The sequence below is a fragment of the Musca vetustissima genome, unplaced genomic scaffold (assembly GCF_032173495.1).
Source record: "Musca vetustissima isolate MV318-11 ecotype Yass unplaced genomic scaffold, APGP_CSIRO_Mvet_v1 utg23012, whole genome shotgun sequence".
NCBI classification, from domain to species: domain Eukaryota; kingdom Metazoa; phylum Arthropoda; class Insecta; order Diptera; family Muscidae; genus Musca; species Musca vetustissima.
Window position 1 is genome coordinate 51436 of NW_026887314.1, and position 26250 is coordinate 77685.

Sequence of the window (26250 nt, forward strand, 5' to 3'; positions counted from 1 at the left end):
TAAATAATTTTGCAAACATTGTTTGATTGAGATCTATCAATTCATTCTGTCATTTATTTTAATTGTAAATAGAAACGCATATTCATCTTTGCTGTCGTCATTGATAATTTTGGTGGTTCGATTTTCCTTCCTCCCAATCTAAAATTGATTGGCATAGTCATTTCACAATGGGATAACCTTAAAGACCTTTAAACTTATTATTATTGTTGTTGCTGTTCTAAATATTTTATAAATTCATGATATTGTTTGTTACCTGAAAAAAACTTTATTATTTAAAAAAAATGTTTAAGTTCCCTTTATAGAAAATATTAAAGAAATTAAATTTTTTGATTAATTGAGACGATATATATATATATATATATATATATTTTTTTTAGAAAATTCGTTGACATTTTATAATAGTATAAAATATTTTAACAAAATGTTATAAATTGTCTATATAGAAAATTGCAAAAACAAGCCCAGAAAGGAACGTTCGGCCGAAAATATATATGTGAGCTATACTAAATCTAAACCGATTTTCACGAAACTTAGCAAACATCATTCTAGACTTAATTCAATATACTGTGCTAAACTTCGTGGAAATGGAAAGAGATGGAGGTACTTTGGTAATCCATTAACATAAAATCGGAAGAAAATATATATGGGAGCTATATTTAAATCTGAACCGATTTTCACGAAACTTAACACATATCATTCTAGTCTTTATTCGGTACGCTGTGCCAAACTTCGTGAAAATCGAAAGAGATGAAGGAACTTTGGTGATCCATTAACATAAAATCGGAAGAAAATATATATGGGAGCTATATATAAATCTGAACCGATTTTCACGAAACTTAGCACATATCATTATAGACTCAATTCAGTACGCTTTGCCAAATTTCGTGCATATCGAAAGGTATTTAGGGACTTTAGCGCACCATTTACCTTAAATCGGACGAATATATGTTTGGGAGTTGTATCTAAATCGGAACCGATTTTCACAATACTTAACACATATCATTCTAGCCTTTACTTGGTACGTTGTGCCAAATTTCGTGCAAATCGAAAGATATATAATGACTTTGAGGCACCATTTACTTAAAATCGGACGGAAATATATATGAGAGCTATATCCAAATCTGAACCGATTTTAACGAAATTTAGCACACATCATTCTAGACTCATCTCATCATTCTAAGTGCGCTGTGCCAAACTTCGTGCAAATCTAAAGATTGGACGGAAATATTGAGAGGTATATCGGACATCTTGTTTTCTTTTGAAAAAAAATTATAAATTATTATTTTTATAAATTAAAAAAAAAAACACAATTTTCAAAAATACCAATATTATACAACCAATGGAAATCTTTTATTTAGATTTCAGGATTCCAGCCCTATTAATTTACCAAAATCCAATTTGTAACAAATTTGGTACCACTTAGTACGTATTTCTAAAACTTTCTACATATCCTAAGCTTACAACTAAAAGTGACCAAAAATTGTACCATTTAGTACCCACAAGTATGAATTTCCAAAACTACATCCCTACCCACTATTATACTCCAACAGTAATCTTATTTCCAAATTTCAATGTTCCAGCTGTTTCGATTTACTTAAATCCAAAATGTACGATTTAGTACTTTTCGTACACATAGGTAAAAAAAGAAAATTGCAGAACTACCTACCAGAACTATCTTAATCCTATACTCATGTATACGAATAGTACCATATAGTACTTGTCGTATACATGAGTGAGTACACACTTTAAAAACCACCTCCTTATATCGACCCTACTTCTCAACCTTAATTCGTATTCCAAATTTTATGTTTTTAGATCTATCCATTTGGTACAATTTCCTACGAAATTGTACCAAATTTAGTACATTTTTGACTTTTCGAATACTTATAGTTCGAATGCCAAAAAAAACAGTTGCTACATCTGGGACCCTCATTTCAAATTTAATTTATATGATACCGCTTTTAGTACTTTTTAATGCTTTTTCGAGTCGTTCTGGTATGAATTACCAAAAACCCAACCTTTACTGACATCTTTGGACCAAGAGTGACCCTAATATCAAATTCCAAAATTTTAGATCCAAAATTTTTTTTTCAAAAATTATAAAGTTTTGTTTTGTCGAGTAAATATTGTAAAAAATTAATTGAATTATATAAAAAATATTCAAAAAAGATTGTAATTATTGGAATGTTATTCGAATATTCTTTGTAAAGTTGTAAATATATTTGCTATTTTCGTAGCACGTCCACGTTTTTCTATATAATATTTTTTTATTACATAGAAAAATGTCCAAATGTGAATGCCCTTTCGTGTTTACAACTACACTTTTTTTGTTCTCTCTATTTTTAGTCATGGAAAAGGGAAGTCACGGAAAGGGGTGAGAGATGGGAGGTAGTGGTTGGAGGTTAAGCACTTTCGAATTACTAAAAATGCCCTTCGATGAGGTCATTGAGTTTTTATTTTCGGTCCCATCAGATGTATTCTTTACACTTTTTTTTGTTTGGAAACAAGTTTTTTTTATTGACTAAATTTTTAACAAAACATTTTTTTACTTTTACTTTTATTTCACCCCTAGTGTAGCAAAAAAATGCTGCTTATCTTTATATTGCCGTTTGTTGACAAAATATAGAAAAATTATTTATATCGATATTGTAAATACTTAGTAGCCTAGCCCCCCACCATACTCACTCCACCTTCCCACTCCCCTACTTGACTTTATTATGAAGAAATGTAATGTTCTATTTTCGTAATGATTCCTCCTCCCATGGCGATATTTTTTTTCTTTATTTATGACAGTTACGCATTTGGAAATATTGTCTATTACCAATAACTGAGGTTCTTTATAATCATCGTCGTCATCATCATCGCCATTGAACGATTCACGTTTATTACCACAACAAGTTATCTAAAGTGTCAGTATTTGTTTATAAAATGTTTTTATAAAACTTGTTGTTGTTTTCTCTATTTGAAACAAAACAAAAAAAATTGACATGAACGCCACGTGATTTTGTTTACATTGTTTTTATTACAAAACAACTTTGGTTGTTTGTGATTTGCCGGCTTCAACAATTGTTTCCAAGTGATGGAGTCGTAAATTTTCTATTTGAAATTGAAACAATTTACAAAATAGAAAATATAGTTAAATAATTTTAATAATTATTCTATAGAAAATTTACATTTCAAATAAATTTTTATAAAAAAAAAAAATTTAAATGTCGACAAAAATTTTTCTATACAGAATTTGTCGTTTAAAATTTCATCGAAATTACAAATTTCATTATATTGATTACAAACGAGGGGCCAATATTGATTTCACCGTGTAGGAATTACCGAACATTTGTAGATATCTTTATATGAGGTGGTATGCCTATTTGAGGGCTGATATAGCTCATTTTTGCATCACCATACCTTCCTTTACGCTAAATATTAAAAATATAGAAAATCGGTATGGGGGCTAGACCTAAATACGGGCCGATATAGTTCATTCTCGTTCTAGTTGTTTTATCAGAACAAATCAGATAACTATTTTAATATAAACCAGTAAGGAAAGTTGTAAAGTCGAACTGAGCCGACTATATGATACCCTTCACCACTTTGGGTATATTCTACATATGTCTTCTAGCAGACGTCGCCTATTTTAAAAGAACATTGGCATGAAATTGAACGTCTGGAACCTATGCTAAATGTCATTTCATTTGTGCAAGTTTGGAGTCGTTTGCATACAATGGGACAAATTTATGTTGATCGATTTAAAGCAAACTTGATGCACGCTATTCGGTAGGCCGCATTCTTCAAAATTTAATCTTAATTAGATACCCGTTTGAAATATATATGGAAGCTGTATCTGCAACTGCACAATTTTCAATAAAGCACAATAACGTCATTCTAGTCTCAATTCGCCACCATTTACCTAAAATCCAACGAAAATATATATGAGAGCCATGTCTATATCTGAACGGAATTCAACGAAACCTGCCAGAGATTAAATTATATTAACTTGAGTACATTGTACAAAATTGTGTGCCAATCGGACAAACTGTGGGTCTTTAGTGCAAAATCTACATAAAATCTGACGAAAATATATATATATGGGAGCTTTATTAAAATCCGAACCGATTTCCACGAAACTTAGCACACATCATTCTAGACTCAATTCAGTACGCTATGCCAAATTTGATGCAAATCGAAAGATATATAGGGACTTTAGCACGCCCTTGACATTAAATCGGACGAAAATATATATGGGACCTATATCTAAATCTCAACCGACTTTCATGAAACTTAGCACACATTATTATAGACTTAATTCAGTACACTATGACATATTTCGCTCAAATCGAAAGACATATAGGGACTTTAGTACGCCCTTCACATTAAATCGGACGAAAATATATATGGGACCTATATTTAAATCTGAACCGATTTTCAGGAAACTTAGCACACATTATTATAGACGTAATTCATTACGCTATGAAAAATTTCGCTCAAATCGAAAGATATATAGGGACTTTAGCACGCCCTTGACATTAAATCGGACGAAAATATATATGGGACCTATATTTAAATCTGAACCGATTTTCAAGAAACTTAACACACATCATTCTAGACTCAATTCAATGCACAATGCAAAATTTCATGCAAATCAAAAGATATATATATATTAGTACACTCGTGACATTAAATCGGACGAAAATATATATGGGGGCTATATCTAAATCTGAAACGAAACTTAGCACACATCATTCCAGACTCAATTCAGTACGCTATGCCAAATTTGGGGCAAATCGAAATGTACATAGGGACTTTGGTGGTCCATCTACATTAAATCGGACGAAAATATATATGGAAGCTATATCTAAATCTGAAACGATTATCAAGAAACTTTACACTCATCATTCTAGACTTATTTTAGTACGCTGTGCCAAATTTCGTGCAAATCGAAAGATATATAGGGACTTTTACCTTAAATCGGGCGAAAATATATATGGGAACTATAGTAGTGTTTGGCGGGTTATTTGGGATACCATTTGTATTTTGTTTTTGCAAAATAGTCAGGCTTAACCCCAGTTCGTTGTTTTTATAAAAAACAACTATTTATTAGTGGGGAATGTATGGCATTTTCCGCCTAGGGGTAAGGCAGGGAAAACTATAGTTTCGGATCTCGCCACTGATCCTCATCAGTTCCCTTAGACAGACAGACGAACGAGCGAACATAAATCGACTTAGAAAGTTACTCTATGCATATTCTCAAAAGGAACCCTGTATCTATCTCGTTTCCTTTTCCTCGTTACAAAACATATACCACAGTGTGGTGAAGGGTATAAAAATATATATCCCGATATATGTTATATATTCATATTGTATAAAACTATCAGAATGTATTTATTTACATTCATACATATGTGACAAATAACTTGTTTATTTTTAACCCCAGGGAAAAAATAGTGACGTCTTTACTGAAATGTAAAAATAAATATAGCCACGGAATTTTCCTATAGCCTAAGAAAGAAACAGATTCATCTGTCTTATGTACATACATACATATATGTATATAATTAAAATATGTGCCAAACATTCCCGAATATATATATTCGTCTTTCTATTAGGGGGCATATCTTCCTGTTTGACATTGATCTCTCTCTCTCTCTCTCCCCTCTGAACAAATATAATTCATTCATATTTGGACTTTGTCCATTGACGTTGGGGAAAAAAACTCGTGAAGAAAATAATATACATATGTATGTGACCAAAAAATTTCCATTTCAAAAAAAGTAATAAATAAAAAATATAAAGGAGGCACGGCCAGGCATGTGATGCCAATCAACCAAACACATTCATCACAAAGTCCAGGGTTTTTTCTTTAAATATTTTTTTTCTTAAAAAATATTTTTTTTTCTTAAAAAAATGTTTGAATCATATGCCTATTATCGTAAGTAAATTGCTTCAAATGAAGTGTTTACTAATAATGAATTATGATAATGTTGGTATTGATTTTGATAGAGATTATTTTTGTGGATTTTTTTTTTTTTTTTTTGTAATGAGTTGGCCCCTTATTAATTACAAAAAAATACGTTTTTTTTAATACACAACAGTCTAAGTGGGTTACTAACACAAATTGTTTCGAATCGCCATTTTCACAAGTAAAGCTATTCCCATTTTTTGTTGTTGTAAATAAATAAAAATGTCGAATATTACCGAGTTCAAACATTCATTTTTAAATTAATCTTAACAAGTTATTTCCTAGTAATTCAATATCACGTTTAGTTATTTCTTTATTGTAATTACTAAATATTTAATTTTCTACTATACATTATTACTACACACAAAAATATTCAATATTACATATGTGTATTATAAAAGTATTATACAACACTAATAACAAACATCACGTTCATTTTGTTTAATAAACATTCATAAGTTTTTTTTTATTTGCAATTGATCATGTAAACCATACGTTAGAGTAGCGAAACTTTTTGACAAGCCTTAATAAATAAATTACACCGACATCCCAGATGATACCCATAAACGTTTTTTTTTCTATTATAAATAGGTGTTAATTTGTATGGAAATAGCAAATAGAAAACAAAAAAAAAAGTGAATGATTTGAAAGCCAATTTCAGTCAAGTGTGAAGTATTTTGTCTCACTTTTAATGTTTCCTAATGGCTTTGGTTGTTATTCTAAAACTTGGGAATATTTGCTTTTGTTTTCCAAACACTTCAATAACGTTTTGTGTAATGCCCACATTTCAATTGAGATCATTATCGTTAGGAAAATAAACTATTAACATTTACATTGATCAAATTTGTTACTTAAATTACTGTACTATAATTCCGAATTCCACCTCTGTTCCCACTACATCTAATATCAAGTTTATTACCATTTAGTACTCTTCATGCACATAAGCACTAATTTCCGAAATTTTTTTCTTATTTCCATTCTACACATTCAAAAGTGATCAGTGGTGCTATTCTGTAACTGTTTAACGTCAGAGTTACCGATAACTGTCGATAATTAAAAAAATAATAATTTACTTTTAATTTCGTTTATTAACGAAAATGTTCGGAAAGTAAACGGCAAAAAAAAATATTCGTTAGTCCTAACGATAGATATAAATAAGTCGACATAAATTCTATTTCTTATATGAAAAATATGAGTTTTCATTTTACCGATATTTGTCGATAATACAAAATATTGTTACAGAATTGCACTAAATACCTACACAAGACTACCTTCATATATCAATAGTATGTATAAATTCACTAAATTTAGTACCAGTTACCAAAAACCTTTTGGTATATATTTTTAACTCTCCGTCAGTCACCCACATTCCAAAATTCCGTTACCCAAATTGTATGAATTTTTCGTACACACAAATTCGAATTTCCAAAGCTGTCTCTATAACTCAGTCTTATACTTCAATAGTAATCTAAATTAAAAATCTCATAATTCCAGCTCTATCCATTCTCACAAATCCAAATTATACAAAATTTTCATATTCACAAGTAAGAATTTCTCCTGCACTCTAACAGTAATCTTAATTCCACCAAAGTCAAAATTGTACCAATTTTTTTTACTTTTCGTACTCATAAGTACGATTATCTTAATCTAGCTCAATCGTGCTTTCAAATAGTAATCCTATGTCCAATAGTTCCAGCTCTATCTGCTTAAAAAATCCAGGATTAAAGTTCTGCGCACACCAAAGTCCAAATTGTAGCAATTTTCGTACATTTCGTACACATAAGTACGAATTTCCAAAACTACCTCATCATACACTCCAATAATAATCTTAAGTTCACATTTAAGGATTCCAGCTCTATCCGTTCACCAGCATCCACATTTTAAAAAAATAAGTACAATAATTCCAAATTTCAGGGTTCCAGCTCTATCCGTTCACACAAAAACAACTTGTAAATTATTCGGTACCTTTAGTACTTTTTGTTCCCATAAGTACGAATTTTCAACAGTACCTCAATCTTACACTTCGAATGTAATTTTAATTTCAAAATTCTGGAGTCCAGCTCTATCCGTTTACACATAATCAAGTTATACCAAATATATTACCATCTAGTACACATAAGTACTATACTTTCATATCTCAATTCTATACTCCAACAGTAAACATTATTCCAAATTTTAAGTTTCCAGCTCTCTCCGTTCACCCAAAATCCAAATTGTACCAAATCTAGTGCCGTTAAGTATTTTTCGTACACATAAAAACAAATTTCCAAAGCTGTCTCTCTAGAGCTCAATCCTCAACAGTAAACCTTATTCCAAATTTCAGGTTTTTAGCTCTATCCGTTCACCAAAAATCCAAATTGTACTAAATTTAGTACCATTTAGTACTTTTCTTAGCCATAATACCAATTTTCTAAACTACCTCAATTCGACACTCCAACAGTAATTTTAATTCCCAATTTCAAGACTCCAGCCCTATCTTTGCACATAAATTCAACTTGTACAGGAATTAGTAACATTTAGTACTTTTCGTACGATGTTTTAAGACTACCCCAATCTTGTACTACAATAGTAAATCTCAACTGAATGCGAATAGTACAAAATTTGGTATCTTTTAGTACTTTTCATACACATTAGTACGAACTTCCAATAAAACCATTTCCATACATCAACACCACATCCCAACCCATGCCATGTTATATATTAAAAAACATATGGTCTGATCCAGTACAGGGTATTATGTCTTTGTGCATATGTTTGTAACAGGCAAAAATAATCGAGATAGACCCATGGTTACTTTTGAATATGCATAGAATCACTTTCTGAGTCCATTTATGCATGTCCGTCTGTCCGTCCGTCGGTCTGTCCATTTTAAATTGTAAACAAAGTGCAGGTCGCATTTATTATCCGAATTGGATGAAATTTGGCACAAGTCACTTATTTAGCCTAAGGACGAACCCTATTGAAATTGAGAAAAATCGGTTCAGATTTAGATATAGCTCCCATATATATTTTCGTCCGAATTAAAGTAGTTGGTGTACCAAATCCCCTAAATATCTTTTAATTTTCACGAAATTAAAAAAATGATGTGTGCTAAGTTTCGTGAAAATCGGTTTAGATTTAGATATAGCTCCCATATATATTTTCGTCCGATATAACGTAGATATTGTACCAAAGACCCTTAATATCTTTCGATTTGCTCGAAATTTGGTACAGCGTAATGAATTAGTTTCGTCCGATTTTATGTAAATGGTACACCAAAGTCCCTATACATCTTTCGACTTGCATGAAATTTTGCACAGGCTCCTGAATTAGGCCCAGAATTACGTGTGCCAAGTTTCGTGAAAATCGGTTCAGATTTAGATATAGCTCCCACATATATATTATATTTTTAACAACGCGGCGTACCGAATAGCGTGTATCAATTTTGCTATAAATCGTTTTCCATAAATTTTCCCCATGTTACGCAGACGGCTCTAAATCTGCTCGAATGAAATTAAAGTTAGGATAGGTTGGAGAAAGATGGAACATAGACATACAATTGTTAGGATACATATGTACAATATAGCCAAAGTGGTGAAGGGTATCATATAGTCGGCCCAGTCCGACTTTACTACTTTCCTTACTGGTTAATAGTAAAGCTAGCAAAAGGAAACATGCCAAAATCGCTCTCAGAGTAATCTAGTAAGTATGCCAAAATTAAATGGCATTTTTACTCGTTCAAATTTCTCGAGTAAAAACTTTACAAATAGAACGCCATTTTGTTTTCAATTCACTCAAATTGGGTTCAAAGTTTTACTAGTTTTGTAGGTTAAGGAGTCAAAAGCTGCAAAACTTTTAAAATTAGTAGATTTTTTTAGGTCCTGGAACAGATCTATAAATGTTCAAAATTGGAAAATTCGAATCAAAAGTTATTAACGCCCGAGATTAACAATGTATTCAAATCAAAGTTCAAATTCCATGACGAATTTTTCTTCACGCCTTTGTTGTATGAATTTTCATAGACATTTTCAAACATTCATGCACATATGTATGTATGTATCTCGAATATTTACCAAACTGTCCATACTATACACCTAAATATCTGCCATGTACTTTATTCCGTGTATTCTTCCCATTTGTTTTGGTTTGACAGTTTTGTTTTCTGGTTCCTTTTGCACGATGATAATCTGTGTGCGTCAAAAAGTTCAAAAAGAAATCTGCAAACTTGATGATGATGTTGACAACCAACAACGTTAATGACCATGATGATGTTGGTGAAAATGTTTGCGTTGATTTTCTAGTTTTCCTCTCTTAATTGTTACACCGCCAACCAAACAAGAAACACACCTTCGAATCTGACAAATTTGACAGTCAGTCAGTCCCATTTTAGACATATGTATACAACAAAGTAACATAGACAAAGTAATTGATCATATGGTCAGTCAGCTAGTTAGCCAGCCAGTCAGCCATTTGGTCACCCACTATTTGCCGGGCCTTCTTTTTCCTTCTCTCCCTCTGACTCTCATGCTTTTCATTATTTTTTTATTTCTTTGTCATTGATAATTTCGCTTGCTAATGTTTTCTTCTCGTTTCTTCTGGTAGATTTATTTTTTTCTTATTTTTTTTGTATTTAGTTTTCTTTTTGTTTTGTTTGATAGTTTTTGTTGGTTATTTGACGTGTTTCGGTGAAAATTTGTTCAATGACGTTTGTTAAACGGAAAATTGTGATTCTGATTAGAATTGAATATAGCGGCAGGCTAGATGACAATGTAAATATTTTGATTTATGTACATATACATATGTATGTATATACAGTCAAATTTGGATATAGTGGAATCACGGGGAATGAGATTTAACATGCAAGCCTAGCGGAATGTTATCGAATCGCTTCCACAGATTATGGATTGAGGAAGGCCCGATAAACAAATTCATTTGAGTAATAGCGAATTTATTTAGACAGTTGCAAAGTGTCCAAGAAAGATTGACAGACTATTGTTCACATACAACCAAAATTATTTGAGCGTAACATTTATTAAACATGCTTTAATTCAACCATGTTCAAGATCCTGCAAGAATGTGAATTTTTTTACTGCAATAAAAATTTTTCTTTATGTTATCGAATGGTTTAGTAACAATTAGTAGATTTTTGGAGAACGGAAACAGACCTATTATTGTAAGGAAAGTAGTAAAGTCGGACGAGGCCGACTATATGTTACCCTGTCACCACTTTGGTTATATTCAACAAATGCATCCTACAGACGTCGCATTTTTTAAGGATGAACTAAAATATTTGATCTTTACCACTAGACAAAATGTAAAGATGTAAGTCGACTTTAAGCAAATCTCAATCGGACATCCGTTGATTATTTAGAGCCCAATTAACATGAAGTCGGGAGAAAATATATATGGGATATGCCTGCATGCTCAATTTAGTACGTTGTGGAAAATGGCGTGTCAACCTGACAAACATGACGAGTTTGGTGGGCCATTTACTTTAAATCAAAAAAGATATATGGAAGCTGTATCCAAATCTGAACTGATTCCGATGTTCCAGTGAGGAGTTATCATGCCCGCCATCAAAAATAAAGAATTTTCTTTGATCACAAAAAACAACAACAAAGCATTTACTTAAAATCGAACAAAACTCTGTATGGAGGCTATATCTAAATCTGAACCGATTTCAAAAAAAAACTTGACACACGTTATGTTATAGTAACTTAAAAAAATTGCGGCAATCAACACACGTTATGTTATAGTAACTTAAAAATTTGCGGCACTTGGCCAAACTTTGGGACTTTGGTGCACCGGACGAAAATATATATGGGAGCTATATCTAAATCTGAAACAAAATCTAAGAAACTTAAAACACATCATTCTAGACTTAATTTAGTACGCTTTGTCTAATTTCATGTAAATCAAAAAATATATATAGAGACTTTGGTGTACCATTGACATTAAATTGGACGAAATCATCAGTCGTCAGTTACTCTCACACGCAAAAATATGATTTAGCCATTACCTGGTTTCACTGTATTCTTCTTGATCAGAAATACGTCTTTGGTATGAAAATATATTCATCTATTTGTTCAAATAATGCCTTACATCAGCACATCAATTGCAATGAAGAGGAATGAAATGTCAAAAAATAAAGTAAAATAATGGCAGGCTATTGAGAGGAAAATTTACTTGTAAATGAAAATATTTAAATTTTTTTCTATTCAAGATTTTTTTAGCAGTGTGACCGGCTTGCATGGTCAAGTGTTTTGTACAAATTATAATAGGCATTGCCTATCACCTAGAAAATGTGACATTATCTAAATATTGAATTTGTATTTAGGTTGAAAAAAGAACCTTTTTTGAGTATTTAGTTAACAGTGCGTTTCAAAAATCTAAACCAACATTTAGTTAACATGAATTTTAATGTTGATACTCAACCACAGTGAATGTATTATCAATGATTTCATTTAAACAACAACAAAAAATTATCATTGAATATACCAAGGCGATATTGCGACCTCATTTTAGGACATATTAGGTGTATTTGCTGGCTATAATTGTTTATTCGATTATCAGACAGACACGAATCCGATGGAAAGATCAAATAGAAGACAACATATCGGAATATGGTATTTCAAATTGGATGAGATGGGTACAAGATCGACTACCTTGGAAATCATTTTAAACTCAGCTTATGAAACAACAGTTCTGTTACAATTATGTGGCAGCTCTATCTAAATCTGAACCGATCTTTATACACCACCTTATTCTAGACACAATTCGGTAAGATTTGCAAAATTTCACCGAATTCGTACAAAACTTTGGATATTTGGTGCATAAATTTGAACCGATTTTATGCTTTATCTAAAAAATTTTTTTCAGCAATCTGACCGACCGCAAAGAACTTTATTCTAATATAGAACTTTATAAGAAATATATATATACTATGATGTCCAATTCTTAGTATTAAATGGGAAGTTTTGGGTCTGGCTATTTTCGGACGATTTTTTTATGTAATTCATATATAAACCAGCTTCACATGCCATTCGGTCATCAAAGCAAAATTTTATTTTTTTATCGGTCAATATTTAATTGAACCGATTTAAATAAACCATATGTGCCAAACTGCATTCCAATTCTGCATGAAATCGGACGAAAAAATATATGGAAGCTTTATAAATAAAAATCTGATCCTATTTGTTTGCCTGCATAACCAAAAAAAATGACACTTCCAAACATTATGCCGCTTTTATTTCTTTACGAAATAATTCATAACTCAAAAAACCCGGTAGTAGTGTTGAACATCTCAGTAAGTTTTTTTTTTTAATATTTTTGTGTAAAATGAAAATAATGTGTTAAAAATGTCTTATTAATAATTAAATATTTGTTGCATTACTTCACCAAAGAAATCAAACCGGACCAGACATCCACGTTCATTAACCGAAAATGAATTGAACAAAAATTAAATAAAAAATACTAAGCAGTGTTCAATTTTATTTACACTTGCACAGCTGTTTTTCAAAAAAAAAAACACAAATCCAGAGTAATTGTTTCTGATGATGAAAACAATAAATCACAAAATACAAACAATTGACATTGGAGGTCAACGACTGTATGATACTTCCTCAGAATTTTGAAATTAAATACAAAATCTAAAGCTATTAAGAAAATTAAATTAAATTTGTAAAAAAGTCGCAATTCATTTCAGGGTCCCTGTTTAATTTTACCTTCCGATGGGACTGAGTTTATCCTTATATCTGTGATATATATTAAAAAAAAAACAATATACAACAAACAAAATAAAACCCTTTCCATTTCTGGTAAAAGGGTGTTGACGCCAAATAAATGAATATAAACTGTGTAATATAATCCGATTAGAAGAAGATGAAATTAGTTATACTTCATGTCATTGCGTGCTCACTTTCATATTCAAATATTATTTGAACTGAATTCAAAATTTACATATGTCAGTATATGTGTTGTCTGTTAAATGAAAATATATCGTCAATCTTCTTTAAAAAATATTTAGGTTAGGTTGAAAAGATGGTACCACAACATGTCCAACAGAAGAAGGGCATACACTTTGGCCAGTTTAGACCTATTGTGAGCTCTAGAATGAAAAGAAATTTAAAGTTAGGAAAAACTTCAATTAAGCATCTTGCATCAATTGCTTTGAGTCTTAAAACTGCAACTGCCGCTTCATATTTTGTTTAAATGTCTATTGTATGTATTGTCTCGAAAGCCCAAGTTGGTGTTGTCCGCATTGGCCCACATATGCCTAAGCAACACGTTCTCTGAACTTTCTGCAACGCATTTACGTTACATTTTTTATCCATTGCTGTCCACCAGACAACAGACTCGTATATTAGTATTGGTCTAATCACGCTCTTATTAGATCCAGTGTATCATCTTAGGATTGAAACCCAATTTAGAGCCTAAGGCTCTTCGACAGAAAGACCAGCATCTATGGGCCTTTCCATTTAAGTTTCCTGTATATAATTACTCCCAGATACTTAACTTTATTTGATATGGCTATCGTTTTGTTTTCTTGAAGATGGACCTATTTTTGTCTTTCTGGTGAAAAGGCATATCTCCGCTTTGTCCGGATTTACGTTTAAGCCCCTCGGTTTGGCCCAATTGTATCCGCCAATATGTGTTCCAAAACAAAAGGGGTTTAAACAGACAAATTGTCAACAAACGGAAATGTTACATATAGACATATTTACATTATTCATATATTCCTATACGAAATGGAATCTAATAAGAATAAATGTAAATAAATTAACAAAGGTTTCTATATACAACAAATGTATGTACATGTATACACATATACTTTAGCACAACAACAAAATAGAAAACAAAACAAAAGTTGTAATAAGGAAAACTTGTTTCCCTAATAAATTCCATTTCCATTTACGTAGAAAACTGTCGATATGTAGTATATACATATGTATATACAAATAAATATATAAAAATCTCATCATGTAGGCCTATTGTGTTATTTGTTTTCCAAAGAATATCTACATTGTATTTACTTCCTTACCCCGCCGTTGTCAAACAAAATCAAGTTTCCCCAACAAATCCTCCAAAGCAAACAAAACAAGTTAGTCGTTTTTCTTTTCTGATAAACTTTGTATCACCACCAAAGTCAGATAGAGAGAGAGAAACGGCGAAAGGTGCAGAGAACACTAGAAAAAGCCAAAGAACCAACAACCGGCCGTTGAACGTCATCAACATTTACAGGGTGAATGTAGGCCTTCTCACGACACATGGAGCAACTAATATAGTGTCAAGGACGTTTCAATGATAAAGTAACACATGTTTTGTTTTTTTAGGCGGTTGATGTTAGAGCAGCGCACACACAGCTGCCATAAGGAAATTTCCATCTATCCTTTTGAGAGAACTGCCGCAAGAAAGACAGGCAACGAAAGGAATCCACGAGAAACAACAGCCGACACGTGTGTATTTGTGGTTGGTTGATTGTCTCACACAAATGTCGTTGGCCCGATAGGAGAAAAGCAAAAAAATAAAGGAAAAAATTAAGAGAAGTAGGCTGACTACTCAACAAATGGTATTAGTCATAACAAAAAAAGGATTTAATTTCCTTTTGGGTGATGCTATAGAAAAACAGGATTTTAATCAATAATAAATTAATAATGAAAAGTGGTTAGGCAGAGGCAAAAAGAAGCGGTTAACAAAGTAGGGAGGGTGATTGTCCTGACGATAAAATATGGAAATATTCGGTAAGTTAATGACTAAAATAAAGTAGACACTAAGCTCTAGTGACACATACACTGGTGCCCAAAACTAAAGCAACTGAAATTGCAAGCTGAATAAATGACCTGTAACTCATTTGGAAATAAAGTTATAGTGAAAGTTATATAAAAAGGTAACATATTCATTAAAAAAATATTTTTTTTAAATAAAAAAAATTCTATGGAAAACTAAAGTGGCCCAATTTTGGCATGGTCAAAACTAAAGCAACTTTTAGATTTTTTCTTATAAATAAGCAAATTTTTGCTAATAATCAACACATAAGAAGTCTTGAATCAATACAATGATTAATTTGGGAATCCTTGGGAATAGTATCCTTGCATCCTGAACCTGTGGGAAGGTGAGATGAAAAAACTGCAAACTGCGACAGCTGTTAAAATTATTCCAGTGACAGCTCATTATTTTGTTTATAAGCGTAAAAAAGCATTTTGGTGAGAATTTTCCAGAAAAAACGATATTCGTGATGGAATTCAAACGTGATAGTGGATTTCTTTATATTTGGCTGGAAAACCACAAGTGGCTATCGTTAGAGCACTCCAGCATTTTAATGTGAATAAATCTGTTGTCTCGTACCATCGCTCGTTACCGTGATACTGGTAGAGTAGCCCGACGTCAAGGAAATGGACGGAAGAAAACAGCAACATCAGCATAAATGGTTCAAGATCAGCGTCGCTGTGGCCGAAATATGGCTCGTGAGCTGAACATATCGCAATATTCCATTCGGCAAATATTGAAAAATTAGCTCGGGGTAAAGCCAAAAAGTGCAAGAACTTACACCGCAACCGAAAGAAAATAGACTCAGAAGAGCTGCTATGCTTGGCCGAAAGTGGTGACCTGCCGAATTTGGGTTTCGCCAATGAGAAAATATTCGTTGTCCAGCAGTTTGTAAACAAACAAAATGATTGTGTTTACTTGCCAAAGAGGTCAGCTGAAAATGTGCACCTTCGCTCGTATTAATCAACCTTGGCATCAGAATAAATGCCGAATATTATCGCGAAAATATTCTGGAGGGTGTATTAAAGCCTTGGGCACGCAAACATTTAGACATTCCAAAAGGATTCAGCACCATCGCACTCAAGAAGGGTTAAAAAATGAGGTTCCTCCAGCGCACAATGGCCCCCAGGTCTGGAGTATTTTGGAAAGTATGGTTGACTCTAAAAAATCCAAAGTGTCGAGCACGCACCTCAAGCAAGCGCTTCGCCGATAATGGGCCAAAATACCGCAGAGCAACATTCGGACAGCGTGTGACGGTTTCATTGGCCGTTTGAAGGCCATAATTCGTGCTAAAGGTGACCAATTCGAACAAATCTAAACATATTCTACAATTTGATGCTATATCCGACCCTTTTTGCCTTCATTCAATAAAATTTAAAAAATGTAAAAATTATGTCTGATGATTGTGTTGGCCACTATAAAACCCTGATTTTTGACTCCCGCAACCAATCTTTGACATGTTTTGATGTATGTTTGGAGGTTATTATAAATCTGAAACACTCAAACATATATTTATTTCAGAGAAGGGAACCATAGACTTTTCCAGCACATCCAACCCATTACTTCATAAATCTCGTTAATGGATCGAACTCCATAAAAAGAAAAACAGACCAATACCATTATTGACCCACCACCTTTCATTTTTGGACTTCCTCACGATAATTGTTTTTCATGCCTGAGTCTTTAATATTTAACTTTCATCCGAGTGCTGAGTCGGATTCCAATTAATATGATCGTTGGCGAAAGACAATCTGTCTTTCCGATTCATTTCAAAAATAAAAGGACTTAATTGATAGTTTCCGGGCATGTAGACCAACTGCCATAGCTCGTCCACCCTCTGTTCTTGAGGTTATATCCAACGATAACCGTCTCACAAATTCTGTTGAACTCTTAAATGGGTATTTTTTACTATTATGACAATTTGTTGATCAGTGTGAACTGAAGTTGCTTTTGCAGCCTTCTTCCGTGCTGAACTGTAATTACCGATATAGTTGCATAACATCAACATATAATTCGATAAATCACTGATTTATTCATGAAATATTTTTACGAAATCATATTTTGTGATAAATTATTTTCACAATCACTGGAAATTAGCTGATATATCGGAGTACTGTATTTGTTTCTAACCATTTTTATATTTTTTGGCAGTAAGTCATGTTTAAATGGGGCTATGGGAAAAACGGACCTATATCGATTGTTCCATTACTTTGTCCCATATATTTCGAATTGGAAAAACAAATAAACATTTTCAGCGGCAAAATGTAAAATTTAAGTCTATAGACTTTTCGATTTATCTAATATCATGTTGATTTATCTAATATCTAAATATTTTTCCATTGTTATCAAGGGTATTTCTCCAGGGTTATCATATAGGCAAAGATAAGATGAAATTAAAAATATATTTATTTGTATAGGATATCCTCAGTTATAGGCTTTTTTGACATTTCGTTTCGTTCATTGTTTAACATCACAAAAATAATCCTTAAATCCTCATTTACAACAACAACAAAACTTTGGCTGTATATTTTGGTTGACAAATATACACACACACATACTTTTTATGAGACTATAAACATGTTTTTGTGAATAACAACAAGAAAAAATCCTATCTCGGTATTTGGTTAATAATTTAGATAATGAATTGTTCCAGAACATTTTGGTGAAAATATGTAGGTTTATTATTATGCATAGAATCGCTTTATAAGTCGATTTATGCATGTCCGTCCATGTATTTTTTGTCGTATAGTATGATCCAATTTAGATGAAATTTGACCCAGGTTACTTATTTGGCCCAAAGACGAACCCTATTGAAATTGGAGAAAATGGGTCCAGATTTTGATATAGCTTCCATATAAGGTTTCGTCCGATTTTATGTAAATGGTGTACCAAACTCCCAAAATTTTGCACAGAGTACTGAATTATATATCCTGACTGATGTATGCGAAGTTTTGTTGAAATCGGGTTAAATTTAGATATAGCTACCAATTATTGTTTTGTCCGATTTTATGTAAATGTAGCACACAGTACTTAATTATGTCCTGATTAATGTATGCGAAGTTTTGTTGAAATCGGTTCAGTTTTAGATAGAGATCCCATATATTTGGTTTGTACGATTTTATGTAAATGGAGCACCAAAGAGTCAAATTTAGGCTGCCTATCAATCGAATTAGCTGAAATTTGGTACTTTGAGTTCTTTGGGTTACCAAATGTCTCCGCTAAAAATTGTAAATATCAGTCCATTTTTTCGGGTAGCCCCCACATAAGGGTACCCCCAATTTACAGTATTTTGGGGTTTATAAGCGCGTTTTAAAACCGAATTCGCTAAAATTTGGTACATTGGGTTCTTTTTGGGTACCAAATTTTGGGGTTCTTAAGCGCGCTTTTTAACGGAATTAGCTGAAATTTGGTACATTGGGTTCTTATTGGGTACTAAATGTTTTCACTAAAAATTGTAAATATCGTTCAATTTTTTTCTGGTAGCCCCCATATAAGGGTACCCTCAATTTTCGGTATTTCGGGGTTCTTGGGCGCGCTTTTCAACCGAATTTGCTGTAATTTGGTATTTTGTAGACGCATATGGTAACAAATCTTCTTACCAAAAATTATTAATATTCGCCCCTTTTAGTGGTAGTTCCCATATAACCTCCTTCTTATATTAAAATTGTTATCTGATTAGTTCCGTGGGTACAGGTTGTCCCTATATAGGCGTATTCTACCATAGTATATGGGATAGTCGTTACTCGAAATAGTCAGTTTTTACCCTACAAATTATGAAATTCCATCGGTTGCAATCATTCCGCTTTCTAAAGAAATCGTGATAAAAAAACACGAATAAAAAAACACGTGATAAAAAAACACGAACGATAATGAAATATATCGGCCAGCATTTAGGCATCTTCCTCATATAATTAAACCTCCTGAAGGAAAGAATAGAGATACAAAACCAAAAAATATTGGATTTGAAATTGGCTTGATGTCGGCCATTAATTAGGCATAGCCCTCAAATATAATTATAACCCCAAATATTCGCTAATTCCTCTATACTATGTAATCTAAATTGCAGTAGTTTCAGGATTGTGTCCACGCTTTGGGGTTTTTCATTAAAAATTGCTGAAATTTGTTTTGGTGTACATAATGGTTTACATAAACCGGTTTGTAGAATTATAGATATAGGTTCACTTTTTGGTATGTTGCCTATATTTTCATTTCAAGTATCTGTTAGTATACCTATGGTGGATGGTATCCAAATTTCGGCGAACTTAATGCTTTTTTACTTGTTAATATTGATCCAAATTAAGGATTTTTTTAACATAACCAAAAATTATTCGATTTTTTCTTGTCTATATAAATTTGTTGAGAGCCTTCCAATTGCAATAAACATGCGACAGTGCCATCATTGAATTGATGTCATCTACGAAATACATATATATTTGTTCCAGAAATGTTGAGATAAGTTTATATATTTGCAGTTTAAAAAAAAATGACATCTGTGTACGTGGATGATATTTGCTAATTCAGAATCGTTTTTCTTTGGGATTAGGCGACATTTGTTATATAGGTAGTATGATTCTATTTGTTCCACCATTTCCTAATTGCTTCTAGACTTATTTGCTTATCTATTATATAGGGTATTTTGTTTTTAATTGTATAGAATCTATACTTACCAAAGTCAATGAATTGCTTTATAGAGAGCGGTGATGGATTGAATTGTGAATAAAAGTCGAGCATTTTTGGTATGCTCGACAAGCGAACTGGAAATAACCGCATTTTGTTGTATTATCTGTGCTGTTATTGTTGTTTTGTGATCGTCGTCGTAGTTTGTTTTTGTTTAATTTTTTTATGTGGTTGTTGGTGTTGTTGTTGTTCCTTTGCTTAGTTTTGTTTTGATATTCTAGTTGTAGAATAAATTAATAATAAACAAAACAACAAAGACCTTTTACGCTCACTGTACAACAATGTTGCTCGGAGCAGCGAGCTAACAAATCGCACAAAGTGGGGCTTGAGATGACAACGAAATTTTGTTTGTTATGTAGCACAGCAAAAAATGTTTGGGAGGAGGCCGGACCGCAACGTTGGTTGATGTTGTTGTCGAAAGCTTCAGCAGATCTTGAATATGCGAATTGTTAGCGATGATTATGAAGCAGAGCCACAACAACAACACAATTTATAATCGTATGTCACGTATTTCAAAAGGCGGTAGCAGCGACGATTGGTGTGTGATGGTGAGAAATCGCGCAGGGTAAGGTGTCCGGCGTTAGATTGATTCTATATATGGAGAGAGAGAATTTTTGTTTTAGATGACCTCTGTTTGGATTTTTGTTTTTTGTTGTAATAATAATTATTATTCTTTTCGTTTGCCTCCTTCCATGAGTGGTGCTCGTTATCTTGACTTAATTTTTATTTATGGCCTTTTTAAGTTGATTTTCCAAAAATTCACCCCCACTATTCCTCACGCTGAAGTGTTGAGGACAATTTGGTTGGGACAAAATTAATGTGCCAACCAAAAAAATTAAAAGTGAAAAGGATTTGCCAAATGCCGTGTTAGGTGGTGTAGAGAATGAGAGTTGCGGCCACAAAAAACAGCTGTTAAATATATAATAAATGCATGATTCTTTCTGCTTGTTCCTTCTTTTTTTCGTTGCTTTTATAGTACATTCAGTTCACCACCAGCAGCACCTAATCCAAGAGCTCAATATGAAAAAATTAATATTTTTCATAAAATTCAATTCAATTTGCCAAATAATCCACTTGAGGGCAACAGTTTTCTGCTTTATTGTTGTAAATTTTTTGTGCACTACACTTGCTCTATCTTGTTTTTTCTTCTCTTTTTTGCACTTGTTATTTACCAAAGTAGATTTCTTTATCGTTAATCGTAAGGTTTGTTTTTGTACTTTTTTTTTATTAAACACTTGTAAATTGTAAATATTTGTTGTTATTAATTACTTTGTTGTTCTTCCAACTTCAACGTTCCTCGTTTAAATGTTTAATGGGCTTTGTTAACTTTGTTCCATGACTGACGACCGACCACCGTCTGATTTTGCCTTTGCTGCTGCTGCTTGGTTCAATGATGATGATAATGATGTTCACCCTGTATTAGGAGAATTATAATCAAGTCGATAACGCGCACACACACATGAGCTTGTAATCGTTGAATTTCGATTATTGTAATTTATCGATTTGTTTCAGTGGGGAACAACGACGCAATGGTAACGGTCACCGTTTGGTTATATACGCCAAACAGTTCGAAAGTATTTTCAAAACTATTTTTTAATTAAACAATGAAATAAATTAATAATAACTTTTATATTTTAACATTTTTATTTACCATAATATTAATTTCATTTATATTATTTCCCAGTAGTTCGAGTAACTGGTTATGAGCTGGTTATTTTACTAATTACCTGTAACTACCACTAGTTACCACTTCATACCCTAGACTGGTGAATTTAACATAGGTATGTCATTGGGGAAGTCAATTGTCCCCTGCCTGCCTTACCAGTAACCAGTCATTTGGGTAGATACTATTCTTAAGTATTATTCCTAGTTACAAATATATAGCAAAGTAGCTATTATAACAGTTTGGAAAATTGAAAATATAAAAGTTATTTTGAATACATATTTTTTATTTATTTCATCATTATTATGTTGTTATGTTTTGAGCATAATCATATCTGATTTTTCACACCGCCATTTTGCGATTTCTTTTGTCTCTCGACTGTTTTTCGAATCTGTCCTCTACGAAATATTGAAGCATCTGAAATAGAAAATTACAAAATAAAACTAAAGGTATTGGTCTCTTAAGAAGAAGCTTTTGGAGAATATTTACCTATGTATTTCAAACTTTTATTTGTTCCCCCAATCTGTTGGATGCTTCTGAATTGACATCTATTGAAAATCTGTAGAATAATTTTGTTGAAAAAAATTGCGTATGTATTTATTGTGTCGCAAAACCAGAACTTACCTTAGATTCAACATATGAATTTGAGATTCTTGAAATTTTTATTTATATGGCACTTCATCTTCAACATCGTGAATATTGATTGCTTATATTTTTGTATAAAACACATTTTTATTAAACATTTGCTTTCACAATTCAAAAAATTATAAAGTCTGAAGAAAATGACAATTATTTTTTCTGTTTTGCTTTTTTTCGATTCATTACTTTTCGCATTACCAGTAACTACAGAATTAGAAAACGTTTTCAATCAACAAATGAAGTCAATAGTATATTTTGTGTTCCATTTTTGGTTATAAAGTAACTAGATAACATAGTAACTAGTTATATAACTATACATAAGTAGACAATTGCTATTTATTGAACAACTGGGTTATTTTATTTACCATAATATTAATTTCAACTGAAACTGAATGCTAACGGACGCGTCCACAGGTTGCGGTTAATGGGAAGCCCAATACTATTCATTGGGTAACTGTGAATACTAAATAAGATGGTTTTTAAATCCTACATCCAGGTTCCGTTGATCATCTCCCGTAGCTCATACGGATTTAAAAAAAAAATAGCCAATAGGAGGTTGGACAGATTCCTCAATCGGTAGATTGGACGACTGTCAAACCCCCTCGACCAAGCTTATCGGCTATCTCATTCCCTTCTGTGTCCTGGAACCCAACATAATTTAACTATCAGGTCACAAACTGCTTTTGAGTTCATAATTCGTGTAATTAAGTGCCTTAAGGGCCGCCTGACTATCAACATATATAGTCGCTGGTCCTATGGAATCAACAATAAGTCTTTGAAATCATACATACATCGGATTTTGTCAATAAAGTAGCCAATAGTAGGTTGTACAGATCCCTCAATCGGAAGATTGAACGACTGTGAACGCTTTTGAGTTAATAGTACACGACTTAAGTGTCTTAATGGCCGCCTGGCTATCGACATATACAGTGGTGGTCACAGAATTAAAACATTTACTGTGGTAAACATTTTTTATAGCCCTTTGGAAGTATTTTTGAAATTTTTTTAATTCAGAACACTTCGATATACTGCTCTTAAGAGATTTAGTGTGAAAATGGAAAATAATTGCATGCAATTTTTCCATAAATAACGGTTTTTATGAACATACATCGACTTTGAAGTGGCCATATAATTAAAACATTGTGTGATTTTTTACTTTACTTCATTTTTTGAAAATATTTTTAAAAAAGCTCTTTAATTTAGTTAAATTATGTAAACTAAGCACCGATAAAATCATTTACTGATAAATTTTTTTGAAAAAATCTGTAAAATCTATCAAAATCGCCAAAAAAAATTGTACAGTACACCTTACGTTCAGAAAATAACCCTTATTATAGAAAATAAAGTTCCGAATGCACCAGAAAATGTCTAGAATTAGTAGAAAACTATAAATAATTCTCAGAATAAATAAATATTTCAAATAAAAACTGAAAAAATGGGAATTAACCTAAAAGAACGACTCAAATTCGATAGCCTTTATTGAAGAAGCCCGGAAAATTTTTGCAGTATGTGAGGAAATATAGATTGATATTGGCATTTATTATATCAAATCGATTGTTCGAGTAGTACAGAATATATTTTATCAAAAAATATATCAGTCACAACAGAAAGAACAGAGATCAACACCTATGTTGACGTGAAAACGTTTCTGGTACACAGCAGCATATTTGATGGTTATCTCTTGACCCTTAAAATCTATTGAACATGACAATATTTTTCTAAAATAATATTTTTTGAATTGAATAATGTCCATTTAATTTATTTTAGCCTAAAAGAAAGAAAAAATTTACAATTTGACAAATATTTCAAGTCTTGTGTAGAGCATCAAATATGCTGATGTGTGGCATAAACTTTTACACGTCAAAATAGGCGTTGATCTCTGTTCTTTCTGTTGTGACTGATATATTTTTTGATAAAATATATTCTGTACTACTCGAACAATCGATTTGATATAATAAATGCCAATATCAATTGATATTTCCTCACATACTGCAAAAATGTTCCGGCTTTCTTCAATAAAGGCTATCGAAATTGAGTCGTTCTTTTAGGTTAATTCCCATTTTTTCAGTTTTTATTTGAAATATTTATTTATTTTGAGAATTATTTATTGTTTTCTACTAATTCTAGCAATTTCTGGTGCATTCGGACCTTTATTTTCTATAATAAGGGTTATTTTCTGAATGTAAGGTGTACTGTACAAATTTTTGGCAATTTAGATAGATTTTACAAATTTTTTCAAAAATTTTTATCAGTAAATGATTTTATCGGTGCTTAGTTTACATAATTTAACTAAATTAAAGAGCTTTTTTAAAAATATTTTCAAAAAATGAAGTAAAGTAAAAAATCACACAATGATTTAATTATATGGCCACTTCAAAGTCGATGTATTTTCATAAAAACCGTTATTTATGGAAAAATTGCATGCAATAATTTCCATTTTCACACTAAATCTCTTAAGTGCAGTATATCGAAGTGTTCTGAATTAAAAAAATTTCAAAAATACTTCAAACGAATCGAGGGCTGAACAAAAAATTTTTACCACAGTAAATGTTTTAATTCTGTGACCACCACTGTATATGGTATCGACAATAAGTCTATCTCATCCGCTTTCCTGATTGCTAGGATTTCTGCCTGAAAAACGCTAAGATCGTTAACTTTATATGAGTTGTAGATTGCTAGTTCCTTGCAGGAAAACACCAGCATCAGCAGCTTCCTCCATCTTCGACCCGTTTGAAAATATCGACAGACCGGCCATAGGTAAGGAGCCACTTGCCTGGGATTCCTTACTAGGGAATCATGTCTGAGTCGGATTCCAATAGATATGAGCATTTGCGAAAGGCAATCTGACTTTCCGATTCTTTTCAGAAATTCATGAACTTAAAATTAAACGACTCCCCTTATAGATAGTGTTTTCAACAAGTGTTATTTTATTTATTGTTATTCTTTTTTTATACACTACAAATCTATACATATAAAGCTTTTACTATGGCTATGGCATACATTAATATTTATATATAATAATTATTGTATTTATATATTTAATTTGAAAATAAAAAAGAAATAAATGTACAAAAAATAAACACAGGATCGATCATACAATTAGTTTTACTTTTACAGCAAGAAAAAGTTCTGCACCCACAAAAAAATATGAAAATCTGAATTAAAAAAACATCACAATATCTCGAGTCTTTTACAGAGAATAAATTTGTAATTAAGTAGAACACTTATGTTTGGTATTGTATTTGTTAAAAATATTTAGTCAGACACTTTAATATGTAATTTTGATTTTTGTTTTTTTTTTACTTCCATAGTCCTTGATTCTTACTAACTTATAGTTAAATAATGCATTCAAAACTATATGTTTTTTCCGAGATAATATGTTTCAATTTTCCGAAACCTGTTTTTATACAAATTGAGATTGTGATAAATTGACCAACATAGTAAATAAAGTTTTTTTGTTTGTAGTCGTTGCACCGTTTAGTACATATATGCATGATGTATATATGTATGTATTTAAAAAAAATAGTGTTATGAAGTAAATGGTTATTGTCTCTTTTTTGTTTTTGGTTTA

The 26250-nt window shown here is 31.9% G+C and overlaps 1 protein-coding gene across 2 annotated transcripts in view; it reads right to left on the reverse strand.

Annotated features, from left to right (window-relative positions):
- The window catches only part of LOC133334864 (pyruvate dehydrogenase (acetyl-transferring) kinase, mitochondrial), a 44567-nt gene extending 24065 nt beyond the window's left edge, over nucleotides 1-20502 (reverse strand). The window contains exon 1 of one of the 2 annotated variants that reach the window (XM_061543178.1): nucleotides 20368-20502. In XM_061543178.1, coding sequence (XP_061399162.1) covers nucleotides 20368-20470 — 103 coding nt within the window. In that variant the 5' untranslated portion in view covers nucleotides 20471-20502. The remainder of the gene's footprint in view (nucleotides 1-20367) is intronic. The other variant, XM_061543179.1, reaches the window with a different exon arrangement.
- Between the last annotated feature and the right edge of the window lie 5748 nt (nucleotides 20503-26250).